Source organism: Bos indicus, chromosome 22, assembly GCF_029378745.1.
Source record: "Bos indicus isolate NIAB-ARS_2022 breed Sahiwal x Tharparkar chromosome 22, NIAB-ARS_B.indTharparkar_mat_pri_1.0, whole genome shotgun sequence".
NCBI lineage: Eukaryota > Metazoa > Chordata > Mammalia > Artiodactyla > Bovidae > Bos > Bos indicus.
In genome coordinates, this window is record NC_091781.1 from 49,253,577 (window position 1) to 49,268,995 (window position 15,419).

General features: G+C 40.8%; 1 protein-coding gene across 6 annotated transcripts in view; it reads left to right on the forward strand.

The window, feature by feature from the left end:
* Nucleotides 1-15,419, forward strand: part of DCAF1 (DDB1 and CUL4 associated factor 1) — a 92,233-nt gene that overhangs the window by 66,850 nt on the left and 9,964 nt on the right. For 5 of the 6 annotated variants that reach the window (XM_070776624.1, XM_019984439.2, XM_070776622.1 and 2 more), the window contains 8 exons: nucleotides 511-709; nucleotides 2,162-2,244; nucleotides 3,068-3,152; nucleotides 5,802-6,035; nucleotides 6,587-6,680; nucleotides 7,092-7,196; nucleotides 7,418-7,491; nucleotides 7,931-8,032. In XM_070776624.1, coding sequence (XP_070632725.1) covers nucleotides 511-709; nucleotides 2,162-2,244; nucleotides 3,068-3,152; nucleotides 5,802-6,035; nucleotides 6,587-6,680; nucleotides 7,092-7,196; nucleotides 7,418-7,491; nucleotides 7,931-8,032 — 976 coding nt within the window. Of the gene's footprint in view, nucleotides 1-510; nucleotides 710-2,161; nucleotides 2,245-3,067; nucleotides 3,153-5,801; nucleotides 6,036-6,586; nucleotides 6,681-7,091; nucleotides 7,197-7,417; nucleotides 7,492-7,930; nucleotides 8,033-15,419 lie in introns of those variants that run through there. The other variant, XR_011563034.1, reaches the window with a different exon arrangement.

The following is a 15,419-nucleotide window of genomic DNA, read 5'->3' on the forward strand; positions in this document are numbered from 1 at the left end:
TGTTATATTAGTATGTTTTCTAGAGCCCATGCAACACTCTGTCCCTGACGAGGCTCTCAAGTTTGTACTTGTGCTGGTCCAAGTTGTTACCTCTTCTTATTCCTTAAAAATTTTACACTGGGGCTTCCCCTGGTGGTCCAGTAGGTAAGACTCCACACTCCCAATGCAGGGGGCCTGGGTTCAATCCCTGGTCAGGGAACTGTGCTGCAATTCAGAGGTCACATGCCGCAACTAAGATCCAGTGCAGCCAAATAAATATTTTTTTAAAATCTTGCATACAAGTCATGGGATCTCAGGTTTTTGACATGGGAATTTTTGTTATTGTTAACATTTTTAAGTGAAGGTCCAGTTCTCTCTTGTAAAATGAAGATGAACCACTGACGGTCACTGATAATTTGGAAGAACCCACTTGAAACAGAAAGGCTGTTTTTCTTTCTGTCTTTCTAACAAACTTTTGTTTTTCCGAGTCTCTGCATGTTCTTTGTCTCTGACTCTCTCTTGTTTGTTCAGGTTCCGTCCTATTTCAGTGTTCCGGGAAGCCAACGAGGATGAGAGTGGCCTCACCTGCTGTGCGTTCTCCGCACGAGAGCGCTTCCTGATGCTGGGCACCTGCACCGGGCAGTTGAAGCTCTACAACGTGTTCAGTGGACAGGAGGAGGCCAGCTACAACTGTCACAACTCAGCCATCACACACCTGGAGCCCTCCAGGGTAAAGCTCCCTTCCTAGGTTGTGCTCAGTCATGCTTCTAGGATAGGTTGGTGAACTGCAGGTGTGTGGGCTGACCGGTTTCCCGTGTTTGTGTGTAAAGTTTGTTTGGAACACAGCCATACTCATATGTTTATGTATTATGTCCTGGCTGCTCTGTGCTACAGCGGCAGAGTTGAGTATTGTGGTTGCATGCAGCACAGACCATGTGGCCTGCAAAACCTACAGTATGGACTGTCTGGTATCTGGCCCTTATGTTTTCCAGACCTAAAGATAGATGGACAGATTTTTAATGTGCTTTATTTAGAAACTTGAGATTATCTATCAACTATGACCACAGAAGTTTTTGTGTTGGAAGGAAATCTGTAAGTACTGTGAATTTTTAGGAAAACAAGTATTGTATGATCCCAGTGGTAGGTCATAGTCTAGTAGTACTATTTATTTTAATTCTTTATATTGGAGTGTAGCTGATAAGCAATGCTGTGATCGTTTCAGGTGGACAGCAGAGGGACTCAGCCATACGTATACATGCTTCCATTGTCCCCTAAACTCCCCTCCCGTCCAGGCTGCCACATATACATGGAGCAGCGTTCCCTGTGCTATACAGTATGACCTTGTTGGTTATCCACTGTAAATATAACTGTGTTATTAGTACTGTTCTGTGGATGAAATCAATGCTTTTGCTGTTTCTACAAGTCAAGACTGTTAAGATGACAAGGATAATTTTCCTCAATTTAAAGTGAAGGAGGTTGCTATATTTAAAATGCATAACCAACAAGGACCCACTGTATAGCACATGAAACTCTGCTCCATGTTATGTGGCAGCCTGGATGGGTGGGGAGTTTGGGGGAAAGGGGATACACGTATGTGTATGGCTGAATCCCTTCGCTGTTCACCTGAAACTGTAACAACATTGGTAATTGGCTATACCCCAATACAAAACAAAAAGTTTGAAAAAATTATAATGTGGGAATCGTGAGGAATATAGATTAATTTGGTGATGAGCTGGGAAGAAAAATAAAGCAAGTTGATCTTTTATTGGGCTTTCTCTTTGAAAAATCTTGTAAGAATCCTTAGCTACAGAGTCTAACAGCTGTTTTCAGTTTACTGATACTTCAGATGAGGGAGATGGAGAAATAAGGCCAAATATTAAGAAAGGAGAAACCATGTTTGACATTTAAGTCTCATCATCCCCCACCCACCACACCCTTGAAACTATTGTATTTCATGTTACTAGTTCAGGAGGATTAAATATTCTCAAATTTAGTGATTTTTTGTGACATAGGAGGTGCATATTGATTAAATCTTAGCAGCTTCTGACCATTTCTTGATTCCTAAAAGTTTTTCTGTTTTCTTTATAATCCAACAATATATGTTATATTTTAGAATGCTAATGAAAGATGGCATTTATGTAAACACATGATTAGCCACCTTGGGCTTTCCATCTTCTTTTAGGATGGATCCTTGCTGCTGACATCAGCTACCTGGAGCCAGCCTCTGTCTGCACTGTGGGGAATGAAATCAGTATTTGATATGAAGTATGTATCTACTTTTATAATTCAGTGTCTCTGTTTTACAATTTATCCCCTTCATCTGATTCTTTGACTCTGCATTTTGGGGCAAGAGAAGAATGCTGTAAGTTTTATTGCTGACTTCTCTCTTCCTTATCTGTGGTACATGTTTAATAAGATTTTTTTTTTCTTGGTTCCTGGGTATTCTTACCCAAGTTTATACATTCCCATCAGACAGCAGACCCTTCACTGATCCAGAATGGCACATCTTTCTATTTTGTCATAGTGGTGCTCTTTGCTGCTGCTGCTGCTGCTAAGTCGCTTCAGTCGTGTCCGACTCTGTGCGACCCCATAGATGGCAGCCCACCAGGCTCCCCCGTCCCTGGGATTCTCATGGCAAGAGCACTGGAGTGGGGTGCCATTTCCTTCTCCAATGCATGAAAGTGAAAAGGGAAAGTGAAGTCGCTGGGTTGTGTCCGACTCTTAGCGACCCCATGGACTGTAGCCTACCAGGCTCTTCCATCCATGGGATTTTCCAGGCAAGAGTACTGGAGTGGGGTGCCATTGCCTTCTCCGGTGGCGCTCTTTGCTGGGGCATATTTCAGAGGCATATGTACCCTGTTAGCCATTGTTTTAACCAAGTAGTTCCCATTCATTTATTTTGAATCTTCTTAGACAAATTGATGGAGAGAATTTTCTTTTTAATCTTACAATTTTTTCCTCTTTGGGAGCTGAGAATCTTAAGGTGAGTATAGTCAGGCAAGGGGCTGAGAATCACTTTCTTTTTAGTCAGTTAAATAATTATGTCCTGAAGATCAGTTACATCAGTACTTCTGTTGTTTGTTCGTAGGCATTCCTTTACAGAAGATCATTATGTTGAGTTCAGTAAGCATTCTCAGGACCGGGTCATAGGCACGAAGGGAGACATCGCCCATGTAAGTATTTAAGAATCCACATTTTTCAGGGTGATTTGTCTGTTTATACTGAAACTTTTTGGACTGAGTCTGATTACTTAAGTCCTGTGGGCAACCAGAAATTACTCAGTGATGATTCTTTCCAGATAAAATCTAGAATTGTAATGAAGTAGTTTCAGCTATATGGGAAAAATGTAAAAAGACTGAACAATCTTACAGTTTGAGAACTGTTTCATTAGCACAAAAGATACCTTGAAACACTGTGAAGTAAAGTTCCTGTCTTGGTGGATCCATATGGGGAGACAATAAACAAAAAGAAGCAAATATATGGTATGTTAGGTGGTGAGTGCTACCAAGGGAAAGAGAGCAGGGTAAGAGATAGCAAATGCTTGGTGGTGGTGTGGGGGCCTTCTTTTTCATCTAGGAAATAAGTGTCAGTGATTGGATAATGTTTAAGCAACGTCTTGAAGGAAACATGGGCATCATGCAGATACCTTGGGGAAAGTGATCTGAGATGCAGAATGGCAAGGGAAAAGCCCATACCTGGGAGGTGGGAAGGAGAAGGAGGGGGTGATAACCGAAATTAGTGGGGGCATACCCTGTAGCCTCTTGTAGCAGTGTGTTGTTTCAGACCTTTGGCTTTTCCTGTGTATGAGATGGACACTGGAGGGTGACTAAGAAGGCATGTGATTGGATGTAAAATTCCTAAAGTGTGAGTCTAGTTTCTGTGAGAGAAGCAAGAGGAGGCTTTCCAGTTAGGAGGGTGTTGTGCCAGCTAATGTGAGAGCTGCAGTGGAGCTGGGCTTGGGTGGGCATGGGAGGCAATGAGAAGTGACACAGCTGGGCCCTGGGCTTTTGATACATGGAGTTTGTGATTCTCTTAGACATTCAAATAAGGAATATTACTAATTGGGGGTTCAGGAGAAAAGTCTGGGATAGGAGATACAAATGGGGGCGTTGTCTACGTATTGATAGCATGAACCATGATCTTGGATGAGATCATTAAGGAGGCTGGAGAAGAGAAGTGTGAGGACAGAGTCCTGGCTTGGGCCAGTATTAAGAAGTTGCAGTGTAAGGAGGAATTCGGGAAGGAGGACAAAAAGGGTGGCCAGTTAGGTAGCAGGAGGCCTCAGGAAAAAGACATGCCATTGAAGGCAAGGGAAAACTCTAGAGGAAGGATTGATGGTCTGGGTTAGAAACTGCCGATAAGTTGCATAACATGAGAATGGAGGGAATTTCTTGTTGGTCCAGTGGTTAAGACTCAAGGCTTTCACTGCCCAGAGCCTGGGTTCAGTCCCTGGTTGGGGAACTAAGATCCCATAAGCAATGTGGTATGACAAAAAAAGAAAGAATTGAGACATGATCTTTGAGTAACTATGTGGAGGTCATTGTTAACCATGTCAGGAGCTAGTTCTGTGCACTGTGGTGAAAATCTGATTACAGTGGGTTCACAGGAGAGCATGAGGAAAGAGCTAGAAAAACAGGTTTGCTGAAAAACAGGGATGTGAGGGTAGTAGCTTGCGGTGGGGTGGTGGTATGGAGTGGTGAAGGGAGGGTTTCTCCCAAGCTAAATTGGAAAGTTTTAAAATACATAGACAAGTTGAAGCAGTAGTACCGGTAACTGCCACCTAGATTAATGAGTTTAGTATTTTGCCATATTTTCTGTGTAAATGTGTGTGTTTTTCTGAATCATTGAAAGTAAGTTGCAAACACTGTGACATTTTATCTCATATCTTATAGCGTGTATATCCTAGCATTAATGACATTTTATTACATAATCACACTCATTATTAAATATAAGAAAATTTACAGTAATTCCCAAATGCCATCTAATTTTCATCCCATACTCAGTTTTCCCGATTGTTCCTGATGTGTTTGGTTTCAAATGTTTTTGTTTTTGTTTTTTGAACCAGGATCCAGCCAAGATTCACATATTGCATTTGGTTGTTGTGTCTCACTAATGTTTTAGAGCCAAGAACCATTTCTCCAGTTTTCATGACATTGACTTTTGAAGAGACCAGGCTAGTTGTCTTGTCCCATGATCTGGATTTGTTCGTTTCCTTGTGGTGTCTCCTTATTTGTTGCTCTGTTAAAAGAGGTTTTTTTTTTTTTTTTTTAAAGACTGGAAATATTACAGCATGTCTGTAAGCTGATGGGAAAGAGCTGGTCTCTGTATGGGTTGCACATTGTCAACTTTGGAACTTTTAGTGTGGTAGGGCACTAAAAGAGTATATTGGGAGATTTTAAGGAGAAAAGGGTATTTCATTGATACCGTTCTCCAAAAAGTAACCTATATAAGAGTATTCTCTGAGTAATGTTGGTTAGTCCACATGGAGAGTTTCTCAGTTTCAATCTTAGAAACGTTTTCTTTTTCTTGAAAGGGGGATGGAGAAGAAGAGAGTTTTCTTACCCCTGTTGCCATTTTACTTCTCATTTTCTTACCTGTGGGAAAGAGACTTCTCAAAAAACCTGAAATGGGACTCAAAGCATATAAACTTTGCTTAGATGGGTGTGGTCTTCCTATTTTTTAGCTATTTTCAATATTAGGGCTTTTATGATTTTGATGGGCTTTTGAAAAGTGTGGGGGAGCTATTTTATGCAGCGTCTGTTTGAATTTGTCAGTGGACGGATTGGTCTGATTTTTCTCTTCCCACCCCTTCTTCTCTAAAGATTTATGATATTCAGACTGGCAACAAGCTGTTGACTCTGTTTAACCCAGATCTTGCCAACAACTACAAGAGGAACTGCGCCACCTTTAATCCTACAGACGATCTTGTCTTAAATGATGGCGTCCTGTGGGATGTCCGCTCTGCACAGGCCATCCACAAGTTCGACAAGTTCAACATGAACATCAGTGGCGTCTTCCATCCGAACGGGCTGGAGGTCATCATTAATACTGAGATTGTATCCTTTGCACCCCTGCCTGTGTTGCCATTTCTTATCTAGCTTGTAATGCAGAAATAATTTTATCTTCCTACCAATACCTGGTTGAAGTGCCCATACAGGTAAATAACCTGATTTTTCCCTTTGGTTTGAGGTATTATTGAATCTCTAGTGGATTCTTACTGATATTGGTAATTATTGATGACTTTTAACTGGCTTTTTTTTTTTTTTTATTGGGAAGAGTGACCAGATTACTGCCTCCCTCTTGCCCTGGTGTCAGGTTGAGTTTTCTCTCTCTCTGGAAGGATGCTAGTCAGAAGAGTCAAGTGAAGTGCTATTACCAGGAGAAAGGGAACTCCTGAGGCTATCATAGGAGATGTTCAGGCCATTCTTCAGAAATAGACATTCTGTGTGCTTTTGTTTTACCTTGATCTCATTGATTTTTAAAGTGTTAATACCTAGACGGAGGAGAAAAAGAATATTTCAGAATTTCAGATATTTCAGAATTTCCCTCATGAAACTAGATAAGAAGTTTTGGGAAAAATAGTTTTCCTTGACCACTCCCCTCCTAGTGGGACCTTCGAACCTTCCATCTTTTACACACAGTTCCTGCTCTCGATCAGTGTCGCGTGGTGTTCAACCACACGGGGACAGTGATGTATGGAGGTAATAAGCTTTAGTAGTACAGATGGTGAAAAAATTTGTTGATGAGAATAATGTTGATTTGTTGTGAAAGGCTACTGGCTTTGATGATAAAATCTTGTATACAAAGAAATTTTATGACTAATTAACCCATGTGTATCATTATGAACTTACAGAAAAATATTATCTGTCTTGCAATTTTTGTGCACCTTCAGCTGTAACAGTTCTTGGAATCTAGATGAGAGGTTGAGGATGTTGTTTGGATATGCAATGAAGATGCTTTGAGAGAAATTTACTATGCTCTGAAGCATAGTATGCTTCTGAAGGATGCTCTGAAGTCTTGGTTGTCCATTGATATTTTCTCATTTGTGAATAGGGGATGTTTCTGATTCTAATAGTGTTTTGCTCCCTTGTCCCACTTCCCCTCCCAACTAGCTATGTTGCAGGCAGATGATGAAGATGACCTATTGGAAGAGAGGATGAAAAGCCCTTTTGGATCATCCTTCCGAACATTTAATGCGACTGACTACAAACCTATAGGTAAGTGTGAAGTGTCAGGCATTGATGATTTTGCCTTGTATTGGTGTTCCTTATTTAAGATCCTCCATTTTCTAAGAGAATTATAATTTTTCTGCTTTTGAAAAGCAGATGAGTTATGGAAATATTTATGAACAGTCACCTTGAATTCCTTAAACAGAAAGACTGGTTTTACAAGCACAGCAGTAGTCCAATCCTAAGTGTTGTCACATTCTGTTTTCCAGCAACAATTGATGTGAAAAGGAACATTTTTGACCTGTGTACAGACACCAAAGACTGCTATCTTGCTGTCATCGAGGTAAAGGGAGCTAGAAGAAATCTCAGTGTTTTATTCTGATATTTAAGATCATCTTCAACTTATACTCCAGGCATTTTGTCTGATATAAGATGTGTTTTAAAGCTGATGCATTCATGGTGATAGACTGTGATAATCTATTTGTTTGACGGGGAGATACACAGTCTAAGAGAAGTAATAGGAAAATTCTGATACAGAGCATTGTGGACTGTCCCGTCTCCGCTTATCCTGGACTCACTGTCAGACCTTTCTCAGAGGAGTTGCTCTCTTGCTTGAGCATCCTTGGAACAGAAGTTGTTGCAGGGATGGTGGCCTCTCCTTTGCTGCCCAGCCCTTTTCTTCATGTTTTTCTTTCCTTCTCTGAGGGTCTGTCATAGCTGAGATGTGGCTGTGGGCCTTCTGAAAACTAATTTCTCCTTGTGGACCGGGTGTCCCGTTTCAGAACCAAGGCAGTATGGATGCGCTGAACATGGACACCGTGTGCAGGCTGTATGAAGTGGGCAGGCAGCGTCTGGCGGAGGACGAGGACGAGGAGGAGGACCAGGTCAGTGCCTTTCAGATTTCTTTCTGCTGAAAATTGCTTATAGATACTATGCACTTCTGCTTTTAGCTCTAGGGTTTTTTCTTTATTTATTTTTAAAGATTTTTGCTATAGGTGTGTCTGCAACCTCTTGGCATATTCTCAAGGGCTTTCATGTGTTGATCACTGAAACTCTTCAGAAGAAAGCAGATTTTTGTTATTATAAGACTTTAACCAATACCTGATGGTCCTGTGAGTTCCCTTTATAGATTAATTTGCAGGTCAGCAATCTCTGATTTTGTTTTAGAGATTTCCTTGAACTCACCATCAGAACCAGTGCCTTGTCTGGCTTCAGTATTGGCAGGCCCCCATTTCCTCAGTGTCAGTACACAACAAAAACGTCACTCTGCTGAGCTGTATCGCGGAAATGGCTTAACCTCTGTAAAGTTCTGGTTTGCATTTTCTCAGTTCTATGCCATAACCTGTTTTCAGAGTTTAAAAGGAGCTTGCAGATAGGAAATAGTGATGTTTTTGAGAAATTAAACGTGTAAAATGTGGGTAGATGGTATCATGTTGCACAGAATCGTAGCTTTTCCTTTTTTATAGGGATTTTAATTTATGGTCATGTTATGCTGGGTGCTTACCTGTGCGGACTGTCAGTTGATGCCATTTAAGAAGAGTTTCTCAAACTACTGACTTTCAGCAGCTCTTTCCTGTCTACTAGGCTCATACTACATTCTTTTTCCTGGCCTGATTCTTCAGACAAATCTGAAAAATATTTATTGCTGAGTGATATAAAGTTGAAAATGAGTGGAGTTTTACTTTCTTGTTGTAGATAATAAAATAGATAAAATGTCTTTTTTCCAGATCTTGGATTCATTTCCGATTTTTCTTCCACTGTGGTGGTGTTTGGTCTTGGTGCTCTGTATCCTCTTTAAAGGCCACACAGGTGCCCCGAGTGAGGGCAGAGGCCACCACAGGACAAGAGGACACACACTTCCTTCTGTTTGCTCTGCCCTTGCTCTCGTCCTCATCCCTCCCTCCTGGTTCTTTGGTAAATCCCACTCAATGAGCTTAGGGCTCATGGAATAGCTTTCTGTTGGCATCCTTCCCCAGCAGCTTGTACTTCAGATTTAAAATAATTTTTAAGAGTAAAATTTTTGAAAGTGGTAATTTTAAGAGTTTTTTTTTTTTTTTTTTTTTTTGATGCAAGTCTGATACTACATGTGTTTTTTTCTGACAGGGCTTAGTACTGACTAAGCAAGGGTGATTTGTTGTGCCAGTTTGAGATTTAGGTGTGTGTTCCACTATTGGGCTTTATAGGTTATGAACCTCTTGAGTAAACCTTGTCACCTGGGGTCAACAAGCTCAAACAGACTTACCTTACAGTCTTCTGTGTGTGCTGTCTAGTCTCCACTGTCTCTGGTAGAATGTTCCAACTTGGCTAAGTATACGTTTTATTAGAGCTTAGAGGTAATTCATAATCTCAAGAAGCGTGTTTCTGAGCAGAGCGAGGAGAAGGAGACTTGCATGTGTTGGGGTTAGCGGTCACTGTGGGATCAGGGCAGAGCCTTCTGCAGGCCTTGCTTCTTGACCCAGAGGCACCAATGCTCCCGTCTGCGGGAGGCCCTGATAGGGGCAGTTTCCCAGCTCCGTCTGCCCCTCTCCTCATGCACAGATGAAGAGAGTCAGGATCCTTCTTGGATACCATGGAAATGTTACTTTATAAAGCACTTTACTGAAAATGACATCCTTAGTACAAAAGTTTTGTTTTTTCTTGGATAGAGTTTAGTTTTTAGAGCAGTTTTGGGTTCACAGCAAAACTGAGCAGAAGGTCCAGAGTTTTCCCATAAATACCCTGTTGCTGTGTGCATAGCCTCCTCCATTAACAGCATCCCACACCAGTGGTACATTTGTTATAGCTGGTGAACCTACTTCCACACATCAGTATCACCCAGAGTCCATAGATTACATTAAGGTGCAATCTTGGTGAGGACATTTTGTGGTTAGAACGAAGGTGTAACGACGCTGTCCCCATTGTACTATGTACAGAGTAGTTTCACTGCTCCAAAAATCCTGTGCTCCACTGATTGATCGCTCCTTCCCCCAGCCCCTGACAACCACTGATGTTTTTACTGTCTCCATAGCTTTGCCTTTTCCAGAGTGTCTTACAGTTGAATCATACAGTATGTAGCCTTTTCAGCTTGGCTTCTTTCAGTGAATAATATGCACTTAAGTTTGTTTCATATCTTCTCATGACTTAGTACCTCATTTCATTTTAATGCTGAATAATATTCCATTGTCTGGTATCACAGCCTATCTGGCATAATTTGAGTAAAGTTTTGGCACTTCAGAATAGAGCACTTGTATAACTGCATCTCAACAGCAGCAACAAATCAGCCCTTGTGCACCACGCGCAGGTTTTATGTAGACAGCTGTTTTCAGCTGTTTTGTGTAAACACCAAGGAGTGCTGTTTCTGGATTGTATGATAAAAGTACGTTTAGTTTTATAAAAACTTCCAAACTATCTACCAAAGCGGCTGTACCATTTTACATTTCTGCCCTCAGTGAATGAGAGTTCCTGTTGCTCCATGTGCTCACCTGTATGAGGTATGGTTAGTGTTTTCCATTTTGGCCTTTTTAATAGATATGTAGTGGTCTCACTATATACTTAAATATTAATTTAGACTTTTATTCCTTTAGTTGAATAATCAAAAAGTATGGTTTAAGTTTTTTTTGAGTGAAAAGCAATATAGTTCTTGGATTGTTTTCTTTTTCTTAATTGAAGTATAGTTGATTCATCAAGTTGTGTTAGTTTCAGGTGGACAGTAAAGTGGTTCAGTGATGTTTAGTGGTATATGTATTATATTTTATGTTTATATAGTGGTATATGTATCGTTTATATAATGTATTATATAGTATATAATTATATATTAGAGTATATATACTGTATATACAGGTTGCTTCTATGTCTTGGCTATAGTGCTGCTATGAGTGAACACTGGGGCACATGTATTTTTTATTAGAACTTTCATCTTTTCAGGATATACGCCCAGGAGTGGGGTAGGTAGGTCACATGGTAACTCAGTTATTCGTTTTTAAAGGAACTTCCATGCTGTTTTCCTAGTGGCTGCACCAGTTTACGCTCCTACCAGCGGTGTTGACGGTTTCCTTTTCTCCACACCCTCCTCACTTAGCATTTATTATTTGTAGACTTCTTGATGATGGCTGTGTGAGGTGATATCTCATTGTAGTTTTGGTTTGCATTTCTCTAACAGTTAGTGATGTTAAGCATCTTTTTATGTGCCTTTTGGCCATCTGTATGCCTTTGAAGAAATGTCTATTACGGTGTTCTGCTCACCTTGGGTTGTTTTTTTGATACTGAGCTGTATGAGCTGTTTTGTATATTTTGGAAACAGGTCACATTGCTTGCAAATATTTCCTCCGGGTCTGTAAGTTGCCTTTTTGTTTATGGTGCGTTTTGCTGTGCAAATATTACATCCCATATAATGCCTTGCTTTGTCTCTGATAACTCGAAGCTTTCTTGCCTGCCTGCCTTCCCTCCTCCCCTGCTCCTTTCCTTTCTTTGTTTTCACATGGCATGTGGAATCCTAGGTTCCCAACCAGGGGGTCGAGCTCACAGCAGTGAAAGCAGAGAGTCCTAACCACTGGACTGCCAGGGAATTCCTTTTTGTGGTTTTCACTGAGTATTTCATAGGATTCCCCTCTCTTCTTTATTAGCATGTTAGTTATACTTTCTTTTTTTTTTTTTTTTTCCATTTTCTTTAGTGGTTACCCTAGAGGTTGTAAGATTATATTTACAGGTAATCCAAGTCTACTTTCAAATAACACCGTAGCTCTTCATGAATAGTACAAGTAACTTAGGATAACAAAACACACAGTCCTAATTCTTTCCTCCTGTCCCTTGTTTCATTGCTGTCATTCATTTCACTTACATAGAAGCATGCATAATTGAATACATTGTTGGTATTACTATTTTGAACAAATTACTGTTAATTTGAATGAAGATCAATTACGAAAATTGTTTATTCTGCCTTCACTTATTCCTTCTCCAGTGCTCTTCCTCCAGAGTTTTTAACCTAATCGTCCTTCTCTCGGAAAACTTTGTTTTAACATTTATTGCAAAACAAGTTTACTGGCAACAATTTCTCAGTTTTTGTTTATCTGAAAAAGTAACTCCTCTTCACTTATGAAGCACACCTTCATTGGTTACGAAGTTATAGGTTGGTGGTTTTGGTCTCTAAACATGTTTAATATTCTTTTCCACTCTACTCTTGCTTTCATGATTTTTGAGGAGATGTGGGATTAACTTTTTGTTCCTTTATAGGTAAGGTGTTTTTTGTCTCTGGCTTATTTCAGGATATTTTCTTTGATTTTCTGTAATTTAAAAATGATGTGACTAGGTGTGGGGTTTGGGGGCATTTAGTCTCTTCAGAGCTTCCTGGATCTTTGGTTTGGTTTCTGGCCACCATTAATTTGGGGGCATTTTCAGTCATTATTTCAAGCATTTCTTCTGTTCCTTTTTTTCTTCTAGAATTCTCATTACCTGTTCAGTTCAGTTCAGTCGCTCAGTCGTGTCCGACTCTGCGACCCCATGAACCACAATATGCCAGGCCTCCCTGTCCATCACCAACTCCCAGAGTTCACTCAGACTCATGTCCATTGAGTCAGTGATGCCATCCAGCCATCTCATCCTCTGTCATCCCCTTCTCCTCCTGCCCTCAATCTTTCCCAGCATCAAAGTCTTTTCAAATGAGTCAGCTCTCCGCATCAGGTGGCCAAAGTATTGGAGTTTCAGCTTCAACATCAGTCCTTCCAATGAACACCCAGGACTGATGTTTAGGATGGACTGGTTGGATCTCCTTGCAGTCCAAGGGACTCTCAAGAGTCTTCTCCAACACCACAGTTCAAAAGCATCAATTCTTCGGTGCTCAGCTTTATTCACAGTCCAACTGTCACATCCATACATGACCACTGGAAAAACCATAGCCTTGATGAGACGGACCTTTGTTGGCAAAGTAATGTCTCTGCTTTTGAATATGCTATCTAGGTTGGTCGTAACTTTCCTTCTAAGGAGCAAGAGTCTTTTAATTTCATGGCTGCAATCACCATCCGCAGTGATTTTGGAGCCCAGAAAAATAAAGACACCGTTTCCCCATCATGCCTTTTCTGGTTATCCCACAGTTGTTACTGGATATTCTGTTCAGCGTTTTTCACTTTGTTCTCTTTCCTTTTGAGTTTTGGTGGTGTCTATCGAGATATCCTGATGCTCCGAGATTCTTTCCTTAACAGTGTCCATCCACTAATAAAGTCCATCACAGGCATTCTTCACTTCTGTCACGGTGTTCTTGATTGCTGGCATTTCTTTTTGGTTCTTTCTTAGAATTGCCATTCTCTGCTTCTGTTGTGCATCTCTTGTTGCATGCTGTCTACTTCATCTATTAGCGAACCCTTAGTTTCTTAACCATAGATGTTTTAAATTCCTGGTCTATTAATCCCTCCCATATCTGAAGCTGTTTCTGATGCTTATTGTCTGTTTAAACTTTTTTTTTTCTTTTAGTATGTCTTAATAATTTTTCTTGACAGTTGGACATGATGTGCTGGATAAAAAAAAACTGTTGTTGGCTTTTAGTAATGTGGTGGTAATATGTGGAGGAAGGAAAGCAGTTTATGGTCTTATAACTAGTCTTTTAATGAGTCTCTACCTCAGTACGGTGAACTTTACACATCTGTTTCTTCCGCTTTGTTTCAGTAGTACAGATGGCTGGAATGGGCTGGAATTGGGTATTTCCCTTTCCCCAATAGATCAGGGTCTGGTTAGATAGTTTCTCCTGAGGGCAGCCCTCCTTAGGAAGAACAGAATTCTGATGCATTTCATGTTATTTTTCCCCTTCCCCCTGCCAGAGGCACAAGGGAATTTTTCTCTAACATTCACCCTGAGAACCAGGTCAAGCTTCTGGAGGTAAAACCCATATACTGTCTTTCATTGCTCAGACCTGTCTTCAGCCACTGGTCATTTTTAGTTCAGGTTTTCCTACCTTCGCACTGGTTCCTATGGATGTTTGTGTTTCTGGGTCTGTGCTGTGGCAAGTTGCAATTCTCTGTATTTGCATGTTGGTCCCTCCGATTTTAGGGGCAATGGTTTGCCCTGTCAGCCCACTTCTTTGTCAAATGTGAGACTTACTGATTTTTTTAATTTGTTCAACTTTTTACTTGTTAAGGTGGAGTGACCACTTCAGGCTTCTGGCTCTTAAATGGTGAATTTATTTTAAAGGACGATTAGGCTCCAGAGTTTAAACCACTTCACCAGATGTAGCCAGGAAATCCCTATAATAGAAAGGTTTCTGGTAATGCTTTCTGGGCTTCATGCCTGTCCTTGGTGTCATGGATGAGAGGGTCCCACAGTGTTTAAACCTCAGTTATGAGATCTGGGTGAAAGGGAGAGGTCTTCACATGGATACTTGAGACCTTGGGTTTATTTGTGACATGGATCTTCGTGTTTTCTTGACCGCAGCAGGATTTAACTTGGACGTGTTGCTAGTATTTCTTGGTACCAGAGCTTGCAAGTGGTATTAGATGCTCCACATGTTGTGTGGTTGCTTTGAGTCAGGGTTTTAATAGTGACTGGTCTTTTATTCTTGTGGCCTTTTGCTTCTTAGACACCACCTTCCCTGGTGCATGTTCTTTTCCACTTCAGCTGTCATGGGTCAGGATGTAGCTTATTCTTGAGTAGGTACAGAAGGTGGTGGTGTCAAGCTGTAGTTGGTGTATTAGTACACCTGTTGGTACAGGTGGCTGCAGACTAACGTTCTTGTTCATTCATCACTACCCCATCACTGTAGATCACTACAGATAGCAGTTTTGTCTCAAGCTTCCTGAATTTTACATGTTGAACTGTAAATGTGCAGCAAAAACTGGGTTTATCTGAAGTTACTTATCAATACCATTATCCCTGCTCTTCCACGTCCTTGCAGTTTACAAAGCAGTGGGCAACAGTCTTCTTTAGGAGCTTTCGGGTGGGTGATTCCTGGTGTCTGTGTTTGAGGAGACAGTCAAGAAAAGAGAAGCTAGGTATTGCGGATGCTGGGGGGCTGTTACTGGGACTGGCCTCACTCTTCTGGCAGAGGTGGAGTGACAGATGAGAAGCGAATCTTAGGTGGCAGGGTGTGGAAGCCAGAGATCACCACAGAGGAACACTTAAGGTGTTCAGATTTCTTCTCATCACCTCTTCATGTATCAGGTTGATTTTTTTTTTTTTTTTAACTCATTTTCCTTTGTTTCATCTGATTTTAAAACTGGAGACTTCATTTTCATGTTTTCATTTGCTATTCAAAATTTTGTCCTAGTCCAGATATCTACTCTTAGGTCTTCTCAGATGTTCCAGGTATGA